At 41.6% G+C, this 19,530-nt stretch overlaps 1 protein-coding gene across 1 annotated transcript in view; it reads right to left on the bottom strand.

The window, feature by feature from the left end:
• Positions 1-19,530, bottom strand: part of LOC128691022 (lachesin) — a gene marked incomplete in the record, with an annotated part of 294,963 nt that overhangs the window by 70,354 nt on the left and 205,079 nt on the right. Inside the window, 2 exon segments of the mRNA XM_053779851.2 lie at positions 2,789-2,912; positions 3,634-3,794. Coding sequence (XP_053635826.2) covers positions 2,789-2,912; positions 3,634-3,794 — 285 coding nt within the window.

Below are 19,530 nucleotides of genomic sequence, written 5' to 3'. Positions count from 1 at the left end.
ACGGTGTAATAGCGCACATAATGCGTGATAAAGAACTAACAGAAAAAATTGGTAGATGGATCTATAATTTCCAAACAAACAGAACACAAAGAAGAATAGTAAACAAAGTAAAGTCTTAGGCAGCTATGATGAAAAGCTGTGTTCCACAAGGCACAGTACTCGCTCTCATCCTATTCCTCAACCTCATATCTGACATAGACAGAGATATAAGTCATAGCTCCATGTCTTCCTTTGCGGATGACATTCGAATTACCATGGCAGTGACCTCCTTCGAAGACACTGCAAGACTCCAAGCGGACATCAACCAAATCTTCAAATGGGTCACTCAAAACAATATGAAATTCAGTGAAGGGAAATTTCTACTACTCAGATGTGGAAAACTTGAGGAAATTAAAACTGTATTAGGGTATACAAAAATTCTAACCATACAACAGAGCGAAAAAGTAATGTGAATGACCCGGAAGTGATAATGTCAGAGGATCTCACTTTCAAGACCACAACAATGTATCTACCGCATTTGCCAAAAAAATTATAAGATGAATAACGAGAACCTTCAAAACTAGGGATGCCAAGCCCATGATGATTCTCTTCAAATCGCTTGTTTTCTCTAGGTTGGAATACTGCTGTACACTAATTGTCCCCTTCAAGGCAGGTGAAATTGCTGACTTGGAGAGTGTACAAAGGACTATCACGGCGTACATAAGTATAACAAAGTACCTATATTACGGTTGAAGTCCCTTGAGTTGTATTCCCTGGAACGCAGGCGAGAGAAATACATGATAATATTCACTTGGAAAATCCTAGAGGGAATAGTACCAAACCTGCACAGGAAAATCACTCCCTATGAATGCAAAAGACTCGGGAGGAGATGCAACATTCCCCCAATGAAAAGCAGGGGCGCCACGAGTAAACTGAGAGACAACACAGTAAGTGTCAGGGCCCCAAGACTGTTCAATTGCCTACCAGCATACATGAGGGGGATTACCAATAAACCCCTGACTGTTTTCCTGAGGGCAATGGACAGGCACCTGAAGTCAGTAACTGACCAGCCGGGCTGTGGTTCGTACGTCAGTTTGCGTGCAGCTAGCAGTAACAGCCTGGTTGATCAGACACTGATCCACCACGAGGCCTGGTCTCAGACCGGGCCGCAGGGGAGTTGACCCCCGAAAGCCACTCCAGGTATACTCCAGGAATACAAGCCCAAAAGAACTTTGTGACGTTCTTATAGAGAATAGACAAGGAAAGACGTCGTAGTCACTGTGCTCCATGAACGAATTAAAAAGACAGGCAAAAGTATAGGGGACTGTAAAGAAACGGATAAAGCAATACATTAATAATGGAAAATAGATAAGTAGACACGTGTGAAACAGTTTGGCATCAGGAATAATGTTCCAGACTAAAGAGCAGAGCACTTCTCCAGACTGAGGGACTCACCTCAAAACTACCTCTTTGAGGGTGATGGACTGATTACATCGTCTTTACATCTCTACTGCTTCTGCTGCCTCCTCTATATTCGACTGAAGAAACCTACAGTGTAGCGAAGAATTTTGGAATAAAGATACCTAACTGTTGCACATGTGTCTTACATATCAACTTATCGGTTCTGTATATCATTATCATATTCACAATGGAAAAGAGAGTCGTGTTACCTTCCGTCTTCATTTCACACCGTTCATTTTCACATGCATTACCCAGCGTCAGTTTGTGGACGTACCCTGAATACATATTTTTTTTTTATTTTAGGTTAGCTTGGGTCAGATTAGGTTACATTGGGTTAGGTTAGGATAATTTTGAGTTGGTTCAATGAACCAACTTAAACTTATCCTTAAACTTAACCTTAAAAAGGCAGTGACACGTCTGGCAGCGGGTTGTCTCGGCGAGTGCACATGATGTAAATATCGGTAAGTTTCTCACGCATGGTGTGAGAACGATCTACGTAGTGAGGAACGAATATGAATGGAGGGACGGAAGGAGCTGGACACCCACGACCTTCTGCTCTGTGACTCACTTTGTTCCTGGAATGAGTAACGACCTTCCAGGAGGTCGTGAGTTACGTCAAGTGGTCGTAGCTGACGCAAAGCTGATATTCGCTGATGACGCAAAAATACTCGCAATTTAAGCAAAGCTAATACTCGCGGATGAAGCAAAGCAAATGTTCGCACCTGATGCAAAGCTAATGTTTGCTGATGACGCAAAGCAAATGTTTGCAGTCGAGACAAAGGTAATGTTCGTTAATGACGCAAAGCAAATCTTAGCAGCTGACGCAAAGCTAATGGTGGTAAATCAGTCTGATGCGGACTCATCATCTGCAAGACTATCTGGACTGGCTAATGGAACCTTCGTAAGAGTGTCTGGTGGAAGCCTGGTCAATGAATATCCAGGGACACCACAGTGCGGTCATCCGAGTGGAAAGCATTGGCTCTGTTACGACAAGAGTCACTTAACACTGAGTGGATCATCATACTCAATGGTTGAATACGTCATCATACGTCAAAAACGTCGCTGGTGGTGTTGTTTGGTTCTTGACGAATCAGACACCACCACCAGCAAAAGAGAAGTGATGAAAATGGTCTTAGGGAGGCAGGGAAACCAGATAAAATGTATCACTTGAGGAAGAAGCCATTATTTTGAGAAAGATCCAGGGGTTAACATCATGCCTAACCTATCACCAGAATTCCCCATGGTGATAGGTAAGAGTGGCATTCGGAAATCTAGATAGATAAGGATGTTATTGAGAACCACGCAGGATACTTGTCAGTCACACTGACCAGTCACGCGTCACACTCACCTGTGACGACGTGCACGGTGACGTTGGCAGGCGTTGCCAAATGTGGTTGACAGCTGTAGGTGCCGGCATGTGAGGTCCTGACCCGCTCCACCACGAGACTACTGGTGTAGTTGTGATGTTCCACCTGTGGGAACACAACACCTGTCACTTCCCACCTGTGTACACAACACCTGCTACTTCCCACCTTTGGGTGCATAACACCTGTTACTCCTCATCTGTGGGTACACAACAACGTCTGGTACTCCCCACCTGTGGGCACGCAACAACACTTGTTACTCCCCGCCTGTGGGCACACATCTGTCAGTCCACACCTGTAGGCACACAACACCTGTTACTCTACGCCAGTAAGTACACAACACCTCTGACGTGAAATGTAAAGAGAAACTGGAGACTGTCCTAAGAAGTGTCTAAGCTGGGGGAAACTGTTTATGAGTAAATAATAAAGAGTACTAGATATTCCATCACAGAAGAGCTGAAATTAAGGAGTTTGATTCCTGAACCAAAACAAGAGGGAGACAGGCAGGAAAGACGAGGATAAGACAATTACCAGGAATGTAACACGAACAAGAGGACGTGTGTTTAAATAAGTATCAGGGTAATCAGATATCTTTCGTAAATGTATGACTGATAATAACGTGTAATATACGAAACGACAGTTAAAGTGGGTTCCATACCAAGCTTCAAAAACAGATATGACAAGGCGGTTTCAAGTGAGTAGATAGAACGTAAATAGGCGGGACCAAGAGCTAGTGATCCCACCCTCTCCACATCAAGTAAACAATTACATACACACTGATCAACATCCTTTCTCTCATTCAGTATAGGCACAATACGTAGGTACTTACTTGCAATACTTCCTGTCTGCCATAGTTAACCATAGTGTAGTTGTGGTACCAGAAGATGTAGACAGGAGGGACTGGCGCATTCTGTACGTAACACTCCAGGACCAGGTGGGAGCCTTCCTCAATGTGTACCTCGCTGGGACCCGTCATCACAGCTTCCGCTTCTATTGTCATCAGGAGAGAAAGATACTCGAGTTGGATACATTGTAACGTCCTCGACATGTCATACACTCAAGCACTGCTCTGCCCCTGTAACTTAAAACTTGTAATCACAAATAGGTAAAAGAGACGGTTACCATGGAGGAAGGTCAACAATTAAGTCCTAGTGATTCATGGAATGTGATTCTGAAGGATCATATGTGTTTAAGGACTGAATTCGTTAGGGCAACCACCGTGCTGGTGGAGGTGGTGAGGTAATGGCATACTTATCTGATGACGAGACTTATTTGAAACTGAAGATCTTGTGGCTCAGCATGGTAATAGATTTAATAAGTCGAGTGAGACATATATTCCTAACAATTATATCCACTCGTGAATCTGTCAAAAATATTCACAAAACTTTTCAGAGGTATTTTGCTTCAGTGATGCTGCTTGCGAGTTTCTTCCCCTCATCTTGAACTCTACTCATTTTTTTTAATGTAAGTGTGCCATATTTTAATCGATTGTTAAGAGTTATATATTGATTTGATATATACAAAACCTTATTCATAAACTTTTCATCTATGACTTCATCTTTTTGTAAAAACGTGTCTAATTTTCCTCATTGGTGCTCAGTGTTAACTTTGCTCATCCTTCTATATATGTTCCTCGGTGTATTTATATTAATTCTATAATACGTACACAAGATATGCCCTGCATAATATACGGTTCTTACTGTTGATGAGCAGAGTTGTAGCATAAAAATACTGAGCACTGCAACATATTACTTATATTATAGAGGCTTAGGCATTTGCGCCTTTGCTTCAGATTACTAATGCCTGAAACTCTTAAATTTTTTTCACATTCGATGTAACCAATGATGGTAACAAACAGCGACAAGTGTATGGACAAGAATCAAGTACACGACTAAGTTGTTCATAATGAAAGTGTTTCGCTCACTGGGAGTTTTATCAAAGCACTCAGTGAGCAGAAAGTTTCTATAATAAATATCTTAGTACTGCACTTGTACCATATTTACACATACAGCCGATCTGGAGAATTATTTTTTGCTGAGCACCCGAATATTTTTTTTGTTTCGACGATGAACTGCGCCGACAACCTCAAGACCCTCAACATAAACTTACCCACGTCGACCTCAAGGTCTCCAAATCCATACCTGGTCTTGTTTCCGCATCGTCAGTGAAAAGATATTGCAATTTAGCAGATAAACATGTAGATGTTTGCGCAACCCCTGTTTTTCTTCATCATAATAAATTTACGCCTTGTAAGTCACGAAAGGAGAGCTGCGGCAGATCATGGAATCGTGAAGGTGCGTGTCCTTCTGGAAAGACGGTTATCGAGTGAGTGATGGTGAAGGATGTCTACTTTACACAGCCTTTTCTTTGCTGGAAAAAGGATTTTTTATATATAAAAATTAGAGTGATTTACAGTTACATTTAACCTAGACAAACTTCCTGGAAGAATTGACAAGAATTACCTAGGCTTAATTTCTTCCGTGTGAAAAATGGTTTGAAATAGTAACTGTTGTGCAGATCATTATTATTGTTGTATATTCATGGGAAACGCTAAATCCGTGAGGGTCATATAGCGTCTGGGAAATGGAAGGTAATCATATATAATAATAGGATGCTGGTGAAGATCAAGTGATCTTCACCAGCATCGAGGTATACCCTTCCTCTTATGAGCAAGGCAAGGAAGCCGCCATAGTCTTGCAGACAAGGTGGTGTTTTCACCGTCAGGAAACAAGAACATAGATCTCCCGACACAGGTCTTAATCAGACAAGAAAAACTTTTCTCCAGTTAGGGCGGCCGTTATAACGCCCAACCTGTGTTTCAGCATTCCTGAAATTTCATGTAAATTTTTAAATTTTCGTATTTCTCTGTTAGATTAGGTTAGTTTAACCTAAAGTATATTATTCCATTTTTCAGTGAAATTACACGATAATAACGAAATTAGAAAGAGCGGAGGCTTTTCATAAGAGAAATGAGCCTAACATCGACATTTCGAACGAGCATTTACGAACGTACGATAACAAATGTGGAGGACGAATAGGATGATGACCCATTATCTAGTTAATCAACCTCTGACCAACCACAGAATCGTTGTCATTTCGTTAAGAAAAGAGAGGATCACTCCGTGGTTATGTATGATCCGCTTATGGATATCCTAAAACAATGACACTCACTGTTATCCTAAGATGATGACACCCTCACAATTATCCTAAAATGATAACTTCCTCACTATTATCCTAAGATGAAAACACACTCACTGTATCCTAAAATGATAACACTCTCACTAGCATTCTAAGATGATAACACCTTCACTAATATCCTAAAATGATAACATCCTTACTATTATCCTAAGATGTTGACAAACTCACTAGTATCCTAAAATGATAACATACTCATTAGAATCTTCAAAAGATAACACATTCACCAGTACCCTAAAATAATAACATCCTCAATATTATACTAAGATGACAACATCCTCACTAGTATTCTAAGATGATTACACATTCATTAGTACCCTAAAATGATAACATAATCACTAGTATATTCAGGTGATAACATTTTCACTAGTATCGTAAGATGATAACACCTTCACTAGTATCCTAAGGTGATAACATCAACACTAGTATCCTAAGGTGATAACATCCTCAGTAGTATCCTCAGATGATAACATCCTCACTACTTTCCTCAGATGATAACATCCTCACTAGTATCCTCAGATGAAAACATCCTCACTAGTATGCTCAAATGATAACACCGTCACTAGTATTCTCAGATGATAACATTCTCACTAGTATCCTCAGATGATAACATCCTCAGTAGTATCCTCAGATGATAACATCCTCACTACTTTCCTCAGATGATAACATCCTCACTAGTATCCTCAGATGATAACATCCTCACTAATATCCTCAGATGATAACATCCTCACTAGTATCCTCAAATGATAACATCCTCATTAGAATCCTCAGATGATAACATCCTCACTAGAATCCTCAGATGAGAACATCCTCACTAGAATCCTCAGATAACATCCTCACTAGTATTCTCAGATGATAACATCCTCACCAGCATCATCAGATGATAACATCCTCACTAGTATCCTCAGATGATAACATCCTCACTAGTTTCCTCAGATGATAACATCCTCACTAGTATCCTCAGATGAAAACATCCTCACTAGTATGCTCAAATGATAACACCGTCACTAGTAATCTCTGATGATAACATTCTCACTAATGTCCTCAGATGATAACATCCTCACTAGTTTCCTCAGATGATAACATCCTCACTAGTTTCCTCAGATGATAACATCCTCACTAGTATCCTCAGATGAAAACATCCTCACAAGTATGCTCAAATGATAACACCGTCACTAGTATTCTCAGATGATAACATTCTCACTAGTGTCCTCAGATTACCTGGAGGTTACCTGGAGGTTATTCCGGGGATCAACGCCCCCGCGGCCCGGTCCACGACCAGGCCTCCCGATGGATCAGGGCCTGATCAACTAGGCTGTTACTGCTGGCCGCACGCAGTCCGACGTACGAGCCACAGCCGGGCTGATACGGCACTGACTTTAGGTATCTGTCCAGCTCTCTCTTGAAGGCAGCTAGGGGTTTATTGGCAATTCCCCTAATGCTTGATGGGAGGCTGTTGAACAGTTTTGGGCCCCGGACACTTATGGTGTTTTCTCTTAGTGTACCAATGGCGCCCCTACTTTTTATTGGCGGCATTTTGCATCGCCTGCCCAGTCTTTTACTTTCGTAGGGAGTGATTTCTGTGTGCAGATTTGGGACCATTCCTTCCAAGATTTTCCAAGTGTAGATTATGATGTATCTCTCCCTCCTGCGTTCCAACGAGTACAAGTCAAGTGCTTTCAAGCGTTCCCAGTAGTTAAGGCGCTTGACAGAACTTATACGTGCAGTACAGGATCTCTGTACACTCTCTAGATCTGCGATTTCACCTGCTTTGTATGGAGATGTTAATGTACAGCAGTATTCCAGCCTAGAGAGAACAAGTGATTTGAAAAGGATCATCATGGGCTTGGCATCTCTCGTTTTGAAAGTTCTCATTATCCATCCTATTATTTTCTTTGCACGTGCGATCGTGGCACTGTTGTGATCCTTGAAAGTGAGATCCTCAGACATTACTACTCCCAGGTCCCTTACATTATTTTTCCGCTCTATTGTATGGCCGGAGTCAGTAGTATACTCTGTTCTAGTTATTATCTCCTCCAGTTTTCCATAACGGAGTAGTTGGAATTTGTCCTCATTGAACATCATATTGTTTACCGTTGCCCACTGGAAAACTTTGTTTATATCTTCTTGGAGGTTAACCGCATCCTCAGCAGATGACAGCCTCATGCAGATCCTAGTATCATCCGCAAAGGATGATACGGTGCTGTGGTGTATATCTCTGTTTATGTCTGATATGAGGATAAGGAATAAGATGGGGGCGAGTACTGTGCCTTGTGGAACAGAGCTCTTCACTATGGCAGCCTCCGATTTAACTCTGTTGACCACTACTCTTTGTGTTCGATTTGTTAGGAAGTTGAAGATCCATCTCCCCACTTTCCCAGTTATTCCTTTAGCACGTATTTTATGGGCTATTACGCCATGATCGCATTTGTCAAATGCTTTTGCAAAGTTTGTGTATATTACATCTGCATTCTGATTTTCTTCCAGTGCATCCAAGGCCATGTCATAGTGATCCAGTAGTTGTGAGAGGCAGGAGCGACCTGCCCTGAACCCATGTTGCCCTGGATTGTGCAGATTTTGGGAATCCAGGTGATTTGCAATCCTGCTTCTTAGCACTCTTTCAGAGATTTTTATGATGTGGGACGTCAGAGCTATTGGTCTATAGTTCTTAGCTAATGCTTTGCTGCCACCTTTATGGAGCGGGGCTATATCCGTTGTTTTAAGTGACTGTGGAATTTCACCCATGTCCAAGCTCCTCCTCTATAGTGTACTTAGGGTACGCGAGAGGGGTTTCTTGCAGTTCTTAATGAAAACAGAGTTCCACGAGTCTGGGCCCGGGGCTGAGTGCATAGGCATGTTGTCAATGGCTTTTTCGAAATCTATCGGAGTTAGGGTAATGTCGGAAATCTGGCATACATTTATGGAGTTTTGAGGCTCATTCATGAAGAAATCATTTGGGTCGTCGATCCTCAGACCGATTAGTGGTTCACTAAACACAGAGTCGTACTGGGATTTCAATATTTCACTCATTTCCTTGTTGTCGTCTGTGTAAGTCCCATCCTGTCTGAGTAAGGGCCCGATACTAGATGAGGTATTTGCCTTGTTTTTGGCATATGAAAAGAAATATTTGGAATTTCTTTCAATTTCACTAATAGCTTTAAGCTCCTCCTGCCTCTCCTTGTTCCTGTAAGAGTCATTTAGCTTAAGTTCGATAGTTTCCACTTCCCTGGTCAGCGCCTCGTTTCGTGTATCAGATATTCTAGCACTCCTGAGGAGCTCAGTGACTCTTCGTCGTCTTCTGTAGAGGGAGCGTCTTTTTCTCTCCAGTTTACTCCTGCTCTTCTTCTTTCTTAGGGGAATATGCCTAGAACATGCTTCGGCTACCAGGAAGTTGATCCTTTCAAGGCACTGGTTTGGGTCCATGTCATTTAAGACATGAGATGATAACATCCTCTGTAGTATCTTCAGATGATAACATCCTCACTACTATCCTCAGATGATAACATCCTCTGTAGTATCCTCAGATGATAACATCCTCACTACTATCCTCAGATGATAACATCCTTACTACTATCCTCAGATGATAACATCCTCACTAGTATCCTCAGATGAGAACATCCTCACTAGAATCCTCAGATAACATCCTCACTAGTATTCTCAGATGATAACATCCTCACTAGTATCCTCAAATGATAGCATCCTCACTAGTATCCTCAGATGATAACATCCTCACTAGTATCCTCAGATGAAAAAATCCTTACTAGTATGCTCAAATGATAACACCGTCACTAGTATTCTCAGATGATAACATTCTCACTAGTGTCCTCAGATGATAACATCCTCACTAGTATCCTCAATTGAAAACATCCTCACTAGTATGCTCAAATGATAACACAGGCTCTAGTATTCTCAGATGGTAACATTCTCACTAGTGTCCTCAGATGATAACATCCTCACTAGTATCCTCAGATGATAACATCCTCACTAGTATCCTCAGATGATAACATCCTCATTAGTATCCTCAGATGATAAAATCCTCACTAGAATCCTCAGATGATAACATCCTCACTAGAATCCTCAGATGAGAACATCCTCACTAGAATCCTCAGATAACATCCTCACTAGTATTCTCAGATGATAACATCCTCACTAGTATCCTCAGATGAAAGCATCCTCACTAGTATCCTCAGATGATAACATCCTCACTAGTTTCCTCAGATGGTAACATCCTCACTATTATTCTCAGATGATTAACATTCTCACTAGTGTCCTCAGATGATAACATCCTCACTAGTATCCTTAAATGATAACATCCTCACTAGTATTCTCAGATGATAACATCCTCACTAGAATCGTCAGATGATAACATCCTCACTAGAATCCTCAGATGAGAACATCCTCACTAGTATTCTCAGATGATAACATTCTCACTAGTGTCCTCAGATGACAACATCCTCACTAGTATTCTCAGATGATAACATCCTCACTAGTATCCTCATATGATAACATCCTCTCTAATATCCTCAGATGATAACATCCTCACTAGAATCCTCAGATGATAACATCCTCACTAGTATCCTCAGATGATAACATCCTCTCTAGTATCCTCAGATGATAACATCCTCACTAGAATCCTCAGATGATAATATCCTCACTAGAATCCTCAGATGATAACATCCTCACCATAATCATCAGATGATAGCATCCTCACTAGTATCCTCAGATGATAACCTCGTCAATAGTATCCTCAGATGATAACATCCTCACTAGTATCCTCAGATGATAACATCCTCACTAGTATTCTCAGATGATAACATCCTCGCTAGTATCCTCAGATGATAACATTCTCACTAGAATCCTCAGATGAGAACATCCTCACTAGTATCCTCAGATGATAACATCCTCACTAGAATCCTCAAATGATAACATCCTCACTAGAATCCTCAGATGATAACATCCTCTCTAGTATTCTAAGATGATAACATTCTCACTAGAATCCTCAGATGAGAACATCCTCACTAGTATCCTCAGATGATAACATCCTCACTAGAATCCTCAAATGATAACATCCTCACTAGTATTCTAAGATGATAACATTCTCACTAGAATCCTCAGATGAGAACATCCTCACTAGTATTCTAAGATGATAACATTCTCACTAGAATCCTCAGATGAGAACATCCTCACTAGTATCCTCAGATGATAACATCCTCACTAGAATCCTCAAATGATAACATCCTCACTAGAATCCTCAGATGATAACATCCTCTCTAGTATTCTCAGATGATAACATCCTCACTAGTATCCTCAGATGATAACATCCTCTCTAGTATCCTCAGATAACATCCTCACTAGAATCCTCAGGTGATAACATCCTCACTAGCATCCTCAGATGATAACATCCTCACTAGTATCCTCAGATGATAACATCCTCACTAGTATCCTCAGATGATAACATCCTCGCTAGTATCCTCAGATGATAACATCCTCACTAGTATCCTCAGATGATAACATCTTCACTAGTATCCTAAGATGATAACATCCTCGCTAGTATCCTCAGATGATAACATCCTCACTAGTATCCTCAGATGATAACATCCTCACTAGTATCCTCAGATAACATCCTCGCTAGTATCCTCAGATGATAACATCCTCACTAGTATCCTCAGATGATAACGTCCTCACTAGTATCCTCAGATGATAACATCCTCACTAGAATCCTCAGATGATAACATCCTCACTAGAATCCTCAGATGATAACATCCTCACTAGAATCCTCAGATGATAACATCCTTACTAGAATCCTCAGATGATAACATCCTCACTAGTATCCTCAGATGATAACATCCTCACTAGAATCCTCAGATGATAACATCCTCACTAGTATCCTCGGATGATAACATCCTCACTAGTATCCTCAGATGATAACATCTTCACTAGTATCCTCAGATGATAACATCCTCACTAGAATCCTCAGATGATAACATCCTCACTAGTATCCTCGGATGATAACATCCTCACTAGTATCCTCAGATGATAACATCTTCACTAGTATCCTCAGATGATAACATCCTCACTAGTATCCTCAGATGATAACATCTTCACTAGAATCCTCAGATGATAACATCCTCACTAGTATCCTCGGATGATAACATCCTCACTAGTATCCTCAGATGATAACATCTTCACTAGTATCCTCAGATGATAACATCCTCACTAGAATCCTCAGATGATAACATCCTCACTAGTATCCTCGGATGATTACATCCTCACTAGTATCCTCAGATGATAACATCTTCACTAGTATCCTCAGATGATAACATCCTCACTAGTATCCTCAGATGATAACATCCTCACTAGTATCCTCAGATGATAACATCCTCACTAGTATCCTCAGATGATAACATCCTCACTAGAATCCTAAGATCGCAAAATATTTGTTATTTTTTGTACTTAAAATGAAACAAATATAAGCTTGAAAATATTAATTATTTATATTAAGAGAAAAAAAATTATACCCGTTGGTGGTCATACAACACTCTGAAAAGAGGAGATCATCAGGTATGATCCAAGGAAGGTGTTGCTTGCGCCAAGTTTGTATGCTTTCCGTTTCGGTGCAGACGAGAGACAAATCACAGTCGTTTAGCTATGTTTGCCAACTGTAAGAATGGTCACTAGAGCCATCTTGTGATGTTGTACAACCCTAGATCGTCTGCTGAATGATTCGGTCTGCTGCGGCAGTCTTTTCACGGGTAACGTGAGGGTGAGGGGTATATACTGTGTCTAGGTAATCCTTCCATCCAGCCAGACTCTCTTAGGCCGTCAGCTGGTGCTCATCTAATTGTACTTACCTAATTGTGGTTGCAGGGGTCGATTCATAGTGGTGTGTATCTCACTGTGACTGAAGTATTTGTACTACTTGCATTCGCTGTTCGGTGCTGAGTTGGCTTACTGATGAGTAAGACACATATGCAGTTTCTAGGAATATTTATCTATGAAACGATTCACCTGTACAACAGAAGTCATTAGTTGAATCCATTAGTATTCAGCTGATGAAGTATATTGTATAGGCGAAACGTTCCATAACAATGATGCCATGGTGTTGCACATGTCTCGCCCATTATATCTACAATACTGTATAATGTTAACCTGAGTTGGCTTAAGTTAGAAATCTTTGTATAGTTTATAAAGTGCATATAGTTATTCATTGAAGGAATAACTCATAAGTTATAAATGAGTCTGCATCATTCCTCGTTGAGTGGTAACTGTGTTAATAACTGTGAGTGTTAATAACTGTGAGTGTTAGTAACTGTGAGTGTTAGTAACTGTGAGTGTTAATAACTGTGAGTGTTAGTAACTGTGAGTGTTAGTAACTGTGAGTGTTAGTAACTGTGAGTGTTAATAACTGTGAGTGTTAGTAACTGTGAGTGTTAGTAACTGTGAGTGTTAATAACTGTGAGTGTTAGTAACTGTGAGTGTTAATAACTGTGAGTGTTAGTAACTGTGAGTGTTAATAACTGTGAGTGTTAATAACTGTGAGTGTTAGTAACTGTGAGTGTTAATAATATTAAGTGTTAATAACTGTTACCACAGAACAACTAGGTAGATCAAGCCTGCAATACACGCTGACTGGCGTTCTTGGAAGAACTAAAGGCCAGCTCTAACTCCTTTGATCAAGAGCCCTTCATCAGCTTCAAAATACCTTACCCCCACCCACCCTTCCTTGAAGAAATAAGCTTGAGTACAAAAATAAGCTGTGTGATTAGAGATGAAATCAAGTTTTTTTTTTTCTTTAGAAGTGGAAGGAGAACATGTACGGTGGTAAGTGTAGTGGGTAAAGTAGTGGGGAGGGAACATGTGTGGTGGGGTGATCTAGTGGGTAAAGTAGTGGGGAGGGAACATGTGTGGTGGGGTGATCTAGTGGGTAAAGTAGTGGGGAGGGAACATGTGTGGTGGGGTGATCTAGTGGGTAAAGTAGTGGGGAGGGAACATGTGTGGTGGGGTGATCTAGTGGGTAAAGTAGTGGGGAGGGAACATGTGTGGTGGGGTGATCTAGTGGGTAAAGTAGTGGGGAGGGAACATGTGTGGTGGGGTGATCTAGTGGGTAAAGTAGTGGGGAGGGAACATGTGTGGTGGGGTGATCTAGTGGGTAAAGTAGTGGGGAGGGAACATGTGTGGTGGGGTGATCTAGTGGGTAAAGTAGTGGGGAGGGAACATGTGTGGTGGGGTGATCTAGTGGGTAAAGTAGTGGGGAGGGAACATGTGTGGTGGGGTGATCTAGTGGGAAGAACACCTGTTGTAAAGACGGGGTGGTCAACTAGTGAGGGAACATGGGTTCACCCGGAGTAATTTCCGGGGGGGTCACCGTCCCCGCGGCCCGGTCCCAGACCAGGCCTCCTGGTTGCTGGCCTGATCGATCAAGCTGTTAGTGCCTGCTGCCCACAGTACAACATATATACCACAACCTGGTTTATCATTTACCGTTTTGAGGAATCTGTCGAGTTTTCTCATGAAGATAGCCATGGGTTTCTTGGTGATCCCACTTATACAAGGAGGGAGGGCGTTGAAAAGTCGTGGTCTCTAAACACTTATTCAGTTCTCTCTCAGTCTACTCATCGATCTTCTGCTCTTTATTGGAGGTATCCTGCCAAACCTCTTGTGCTCATAAATAGTAATTTCGGTACTCAGACTCACGAAATCGTAATGACACGATTGCAAACAAACCATACCCCGGCCGGGATTGAACCCGCGGTCATAGAAGTAGTCATAATTTCTACAGAGCGGTCCCTTCCGGTTTAGGGCCTTCTACAGAGCGGTCCCTTCCGGTTTAGGCCTTCCACTGGGCGGTGTATCCGGTCTAGGACCAGCGGCTGGAGGGTCACCTTTTCACACCTAGGTGTTACTTCCGGTTTGACCATGACCTCGCCCTCGAGACTACCTCACCCTTGACCCCCCAACCAATACCCCCACCCACGACCCCCCCCCCCTTCGCGACCCCGCGCGCCCGCCCCGCGCGCCCGCGCGCCCGCCCCGCGCGCCCGCCCCGCGCGCCCGCCCGCGCCCTTCGCGACCCCCGCCCCGCGCGCTCGCGCGCCCACCCGCGCGCCCCGCTCGCGCGTCCGCCCGCGCCCATCGCGACTCCCGCCCGCGCCTTCTGCTGCGCCTTCTGCAGCGTCATCCGGATCGCCCCCACCCCCCGATTTTTTTCCGATTTTTTTCGAATTTTTTTTGAATTTCATTTTCTTGTGCTCTCCATCTCCTCAGATCAAATTTTTGAGGTTCCCCCTCTCACTTTCACCCCCCATCCCCAAAATTTCTCGATATTACCAAGTTTTTGGATTCCCCCCTATGGGGGTTTCGAAAGTCTCCATCTCCTCGGATCAAGTTTTTCGAAATTCTCCAATTCCTCGGATCAAGTTTTTTGGGTACCCCTCCTTTCACCCCCCATCCCCCAAATTTTCTCGATAATACAAGTTTTTGGATACTCCCCCCCCCTATGGGGTTTCTCCATCTCCTCAGATCAAATTTTTAAGGTTCCCCCCCTCCCACTTTCACCCCCCCCAACCCCAAAATTTCTCGATATTACCATGACTCCATCTCCTCGGATCAAGTTTTTTGGATTCCCCCCTATGGGGTTTTCGAAATTCTCCATCTCCTTGGATCAAATTTTTGGATTAGCCCTCCCACTTTAACACACCCCCACCTCAAATTTTTCTCGATAATACCAAGACTCCATCTCCTCGGATCAAATTTTTTGGATCCCCCCTATGGGTTTTCGAAATTCTCCATCTCCTTGGATCAAGGTTTTTTTTTTTGGATTGTCCCTCCTTCCACCCCCCCCCATCCCCAAAAATTTCTCAATATCAAAGTCTCCATCTCCTTGGATCAAATTTTTAAGGTTCCCCCCTCCCACTTTCACCCCCCCACCAACCCCAAAATTTCTCGATAATACAAGTTTTGGATTCCCCCCTATGGGGGTTTCGAAATTCTTATGATCTCCTCGGATCAAGTTTTTCTCGAAATCAAAGTCTCCATCTCCTTGGATCAAATTTTTGGATTACCCCTCTCACTTTCACTCCCACCCCAAAATTTCTCGATAATACCAAGACTCCATCTCCTTGGATCAAGGTTTTTTGGATTCCCCCCCCTCTGGGGGTAAGCATTCAAATGAACTCCTCCTATGGGGCATGGTGCTCTCTCTTACTACAGGTCTAAACAAGTATGACGTCAGTATTCCTCTCATTAATGTGTTTACTCGACGGTCAGTGACGTCACGCGATGACCCCCACACACAGGCTGAATCATGACGACCCTTTAGTTCATTAAAGTTAATAAGGGGATATAGTACCTACATCATAGGGAAAACATTTTCACTCTTAACCCAGGTTAATCCAAATAATTTCACATTTTTGTTTCGTTAATACCCACAACAATCCAATAATTTCTTTACAACACAAGTCTAGACATTTTTCTCGTTTTAACTATTTCATCTCAGGTCACTCCCCCACGAAGTAACCTCCTCCCCACCCTCCCGAACCCTCACACTCCAACCAACACCTCACAATTTTCACTCATAACCCCCAATTTTTCTCGTTTTAACCCTTTTAGTTCATTAAAGTTAATAAGGGAATACAGTACATCAGAAAGTCACCACAACACTTATAACCACTTTTCGATAAATTCACTAGTCACAATTTTACATATTACGAAGTTAATACGCACACACACCTCACTTTGAACACCTTCAAAACACTCTCTTAAATCATTTAAATACTCACAAAAATACCTTTATACATTTCCAAACAACACTGAAATCACCTCTGAATACTCCCAGAACACCTTCATAAGTACTCTTGCACATCATTTGAACACCTTCATAAGTACTCTCATAATCATTTGTACACCTTCAAAAAACACCTTTGAATACTCACATAAACACCCTTGAACACCTTCAAAACACCTTTGAATAACCTCAAAACACCTTTGAACACCTTCAAAACACCCTTGAACACCGTTGATCACCTTCAAAAAAACAACATTTGAACACACTCAAAACACCTTTGAACACCTTTGAACATTTCCAAACAACACTGAAACACTTCCAAAAACACCATTTGAGTACTCCCAATTACACCACTGAATACTACTAAAACACCGCTGAATTCAATCAAAACACCCTTCAACACCTTCAAAACACCTTTGAACACCTTCAAAACACATTTGAACACCTTCAAAACACTCTCATAATCATTTGAACACACTCAAAACACCTTTGAATAACCTCAAAACACCTTTGAACACCTTCAAAACACCTTTGAACATTTCCAATCAACACAATTTGAGTACTCCCAATTACACCACTGAATACTACTAAAACACCGCTGAATTCAATCAAAACACCCTTCAACACCTTCAAAACACCTTTGAACACCTTTGAACACCTTCAAAAAAACAACATTTGAACACACTCAAAACACCTTTGAACACTTCCAAAAAAACACAATTTGAGTACTCCCAATTACACCACTGAATACTACTAAAACACCGCTGAATTCAATCAAAACACCCTTCAACACCTTCAAACACCCTTGAACACCTTCAAAACACTCTTGAACACCTTCAAAAACACCTTTGAACATTTCCAAAACACTATTTGAGTACTCCCAATTACACCACTGATTACTACTAAAACACCGCTGAATTCAATCAAAACACCCTTCAACACCTTCAAACACCCTTGAACACACTCAAAACACCCTTCAACACCTTCAAAAACACCTTTGAACACCTTCAAAACACATTTGAACACATTCAAAACACTCTCATAATCATTTGAACACACTCAAAACACCTTTGAATAACCTCAAAACACCTTTGAACACCTTCAAAACACCCTTGAACACCCTTGATCACCTTCAAAAAAACAACATTTGAACACACTCAAAACACCTTTGAACACCTTTGAACATTTCCAAACAACACTGAAACACTTCCATAAACACCATTTGAGTACTCCCAATTACACCACTGATTACTACTAAAACACCACTGAATTCAATCAAAACACCCTTCAACACCTTCAAACACCTTCAAAACACTCTTGAACACTTTTCAAAAACACCTTTGAACATTTCCAATCAACACTGAAACACTTCCAAAAAACACAATTTGAGTACTCCCAATTACACCACTGATTACTACTAAAACACCGCTGAATTCAATCAAAACACCCTTCAACACCTTCAAACACCCTTTGAACACACTCAAAACATCCCTTCAACACCTTCAAACAAACACCTTTGAACACCTTCAAAACACCCTGAACACCCTTGATCACCTTCAAAAAAACAACATTTGAACACACTCAAAACACCTTTGAATAACCTCAAAACACCTTCTGAACACCTTTCAAAACACCCTTGAACACCCTTTGATCACCTTCAAAAACAACATTTGAACACACTCAAAACACCTTTGAACACCTTTGAACATTTCCAAACAACACTGAAACACTTCCAAAAACACCATTTGAGTATTTCTCCCAAATACACCACTGAATACTAAAACACCACTGAATACACTTCAAAACACCACCAAAAATCACCATAAATCAAGATCAACACCCTACACCTCAACAACACCCTACAACCCACACACCTACAATTTTTTCTCGTTTTATCTAATTTCATCAGAAAGTCACAAACACCCACACCCCCATTTTTTTCTCGTTTTAACCCTCCTTTTAGTTCATTAAAGTTAATAAGGGGCCACATCATATCAGAAAAAGTCACAAAACAACCCTATTCTTATAACGTCTTTTCGGTATCTCTAGTTCGACAACAACACCCCTCACATCCCACACACTCACATCCCACATCCCCTCACACACACACACACAGACACACACACACACACACATCCCTAACCTAGCCTAACCTAACCTAACTTATCCTAACATAACCTAACCCTAACCTAACTTATCCTAACCTAGCCTAACCTAACCTAATCCTTACCTAAATTATCCTAACTCAACCTAACCTAGCCTAACCTAACCTAACTTAACCTAACCTAACCTCCCAACTCAACTGAACCTACCCTAACCTAACCTTACCTAACCTAACCTAGCCTAACCTCCCCAACCTAACCTTAACCTTAACCTAACCCAACCTAACCTAACCTAACTTAACCTAACCCAACCTAACCTCACCCTAACCTAACCTAACCCTAACCTATCTTAACCTTACCTAACCTAACCTAGCCGAACCTATCCTAACCTAACCTAAAATATATTGGAACACTTCCAAAATACATTAGAGTACTCCAGAATTACTTTGAACGACTCCATTTTGGATATTTCCAAATTAGTTTTGAAAACTTTATCGTAAAATCGAACATTATTTTCTTGTTGGTAAAACACACTAATGGTAGAAATATTTTACTCGATTTCCGAATAGAAGTAAACACTGTCTCGCTCTGAGAGACTCATTGGGTGGGTCACCCCAACACATGGTGTAATGCGCTTCACACAAGG

Source organism: Cherax quadricarinatus, chromosome 2, assembly GCF_038502225.1.
Source record: "Cherax quadricarinatus isolate ZL_2023a chromosome 2, ASM3850222v1, whole genome shotgun sequence".
NCBI lineage: Eukaryota > Metazoa > Arthropoda > Malacostraca > Decapoda > Parastacidae > Cherax > Cherax quadricarinatus.
Note: the sequence above shows the minus strand (reverse complement) of the source record. Positions and strands in the feature narration are given on the sequence as shown.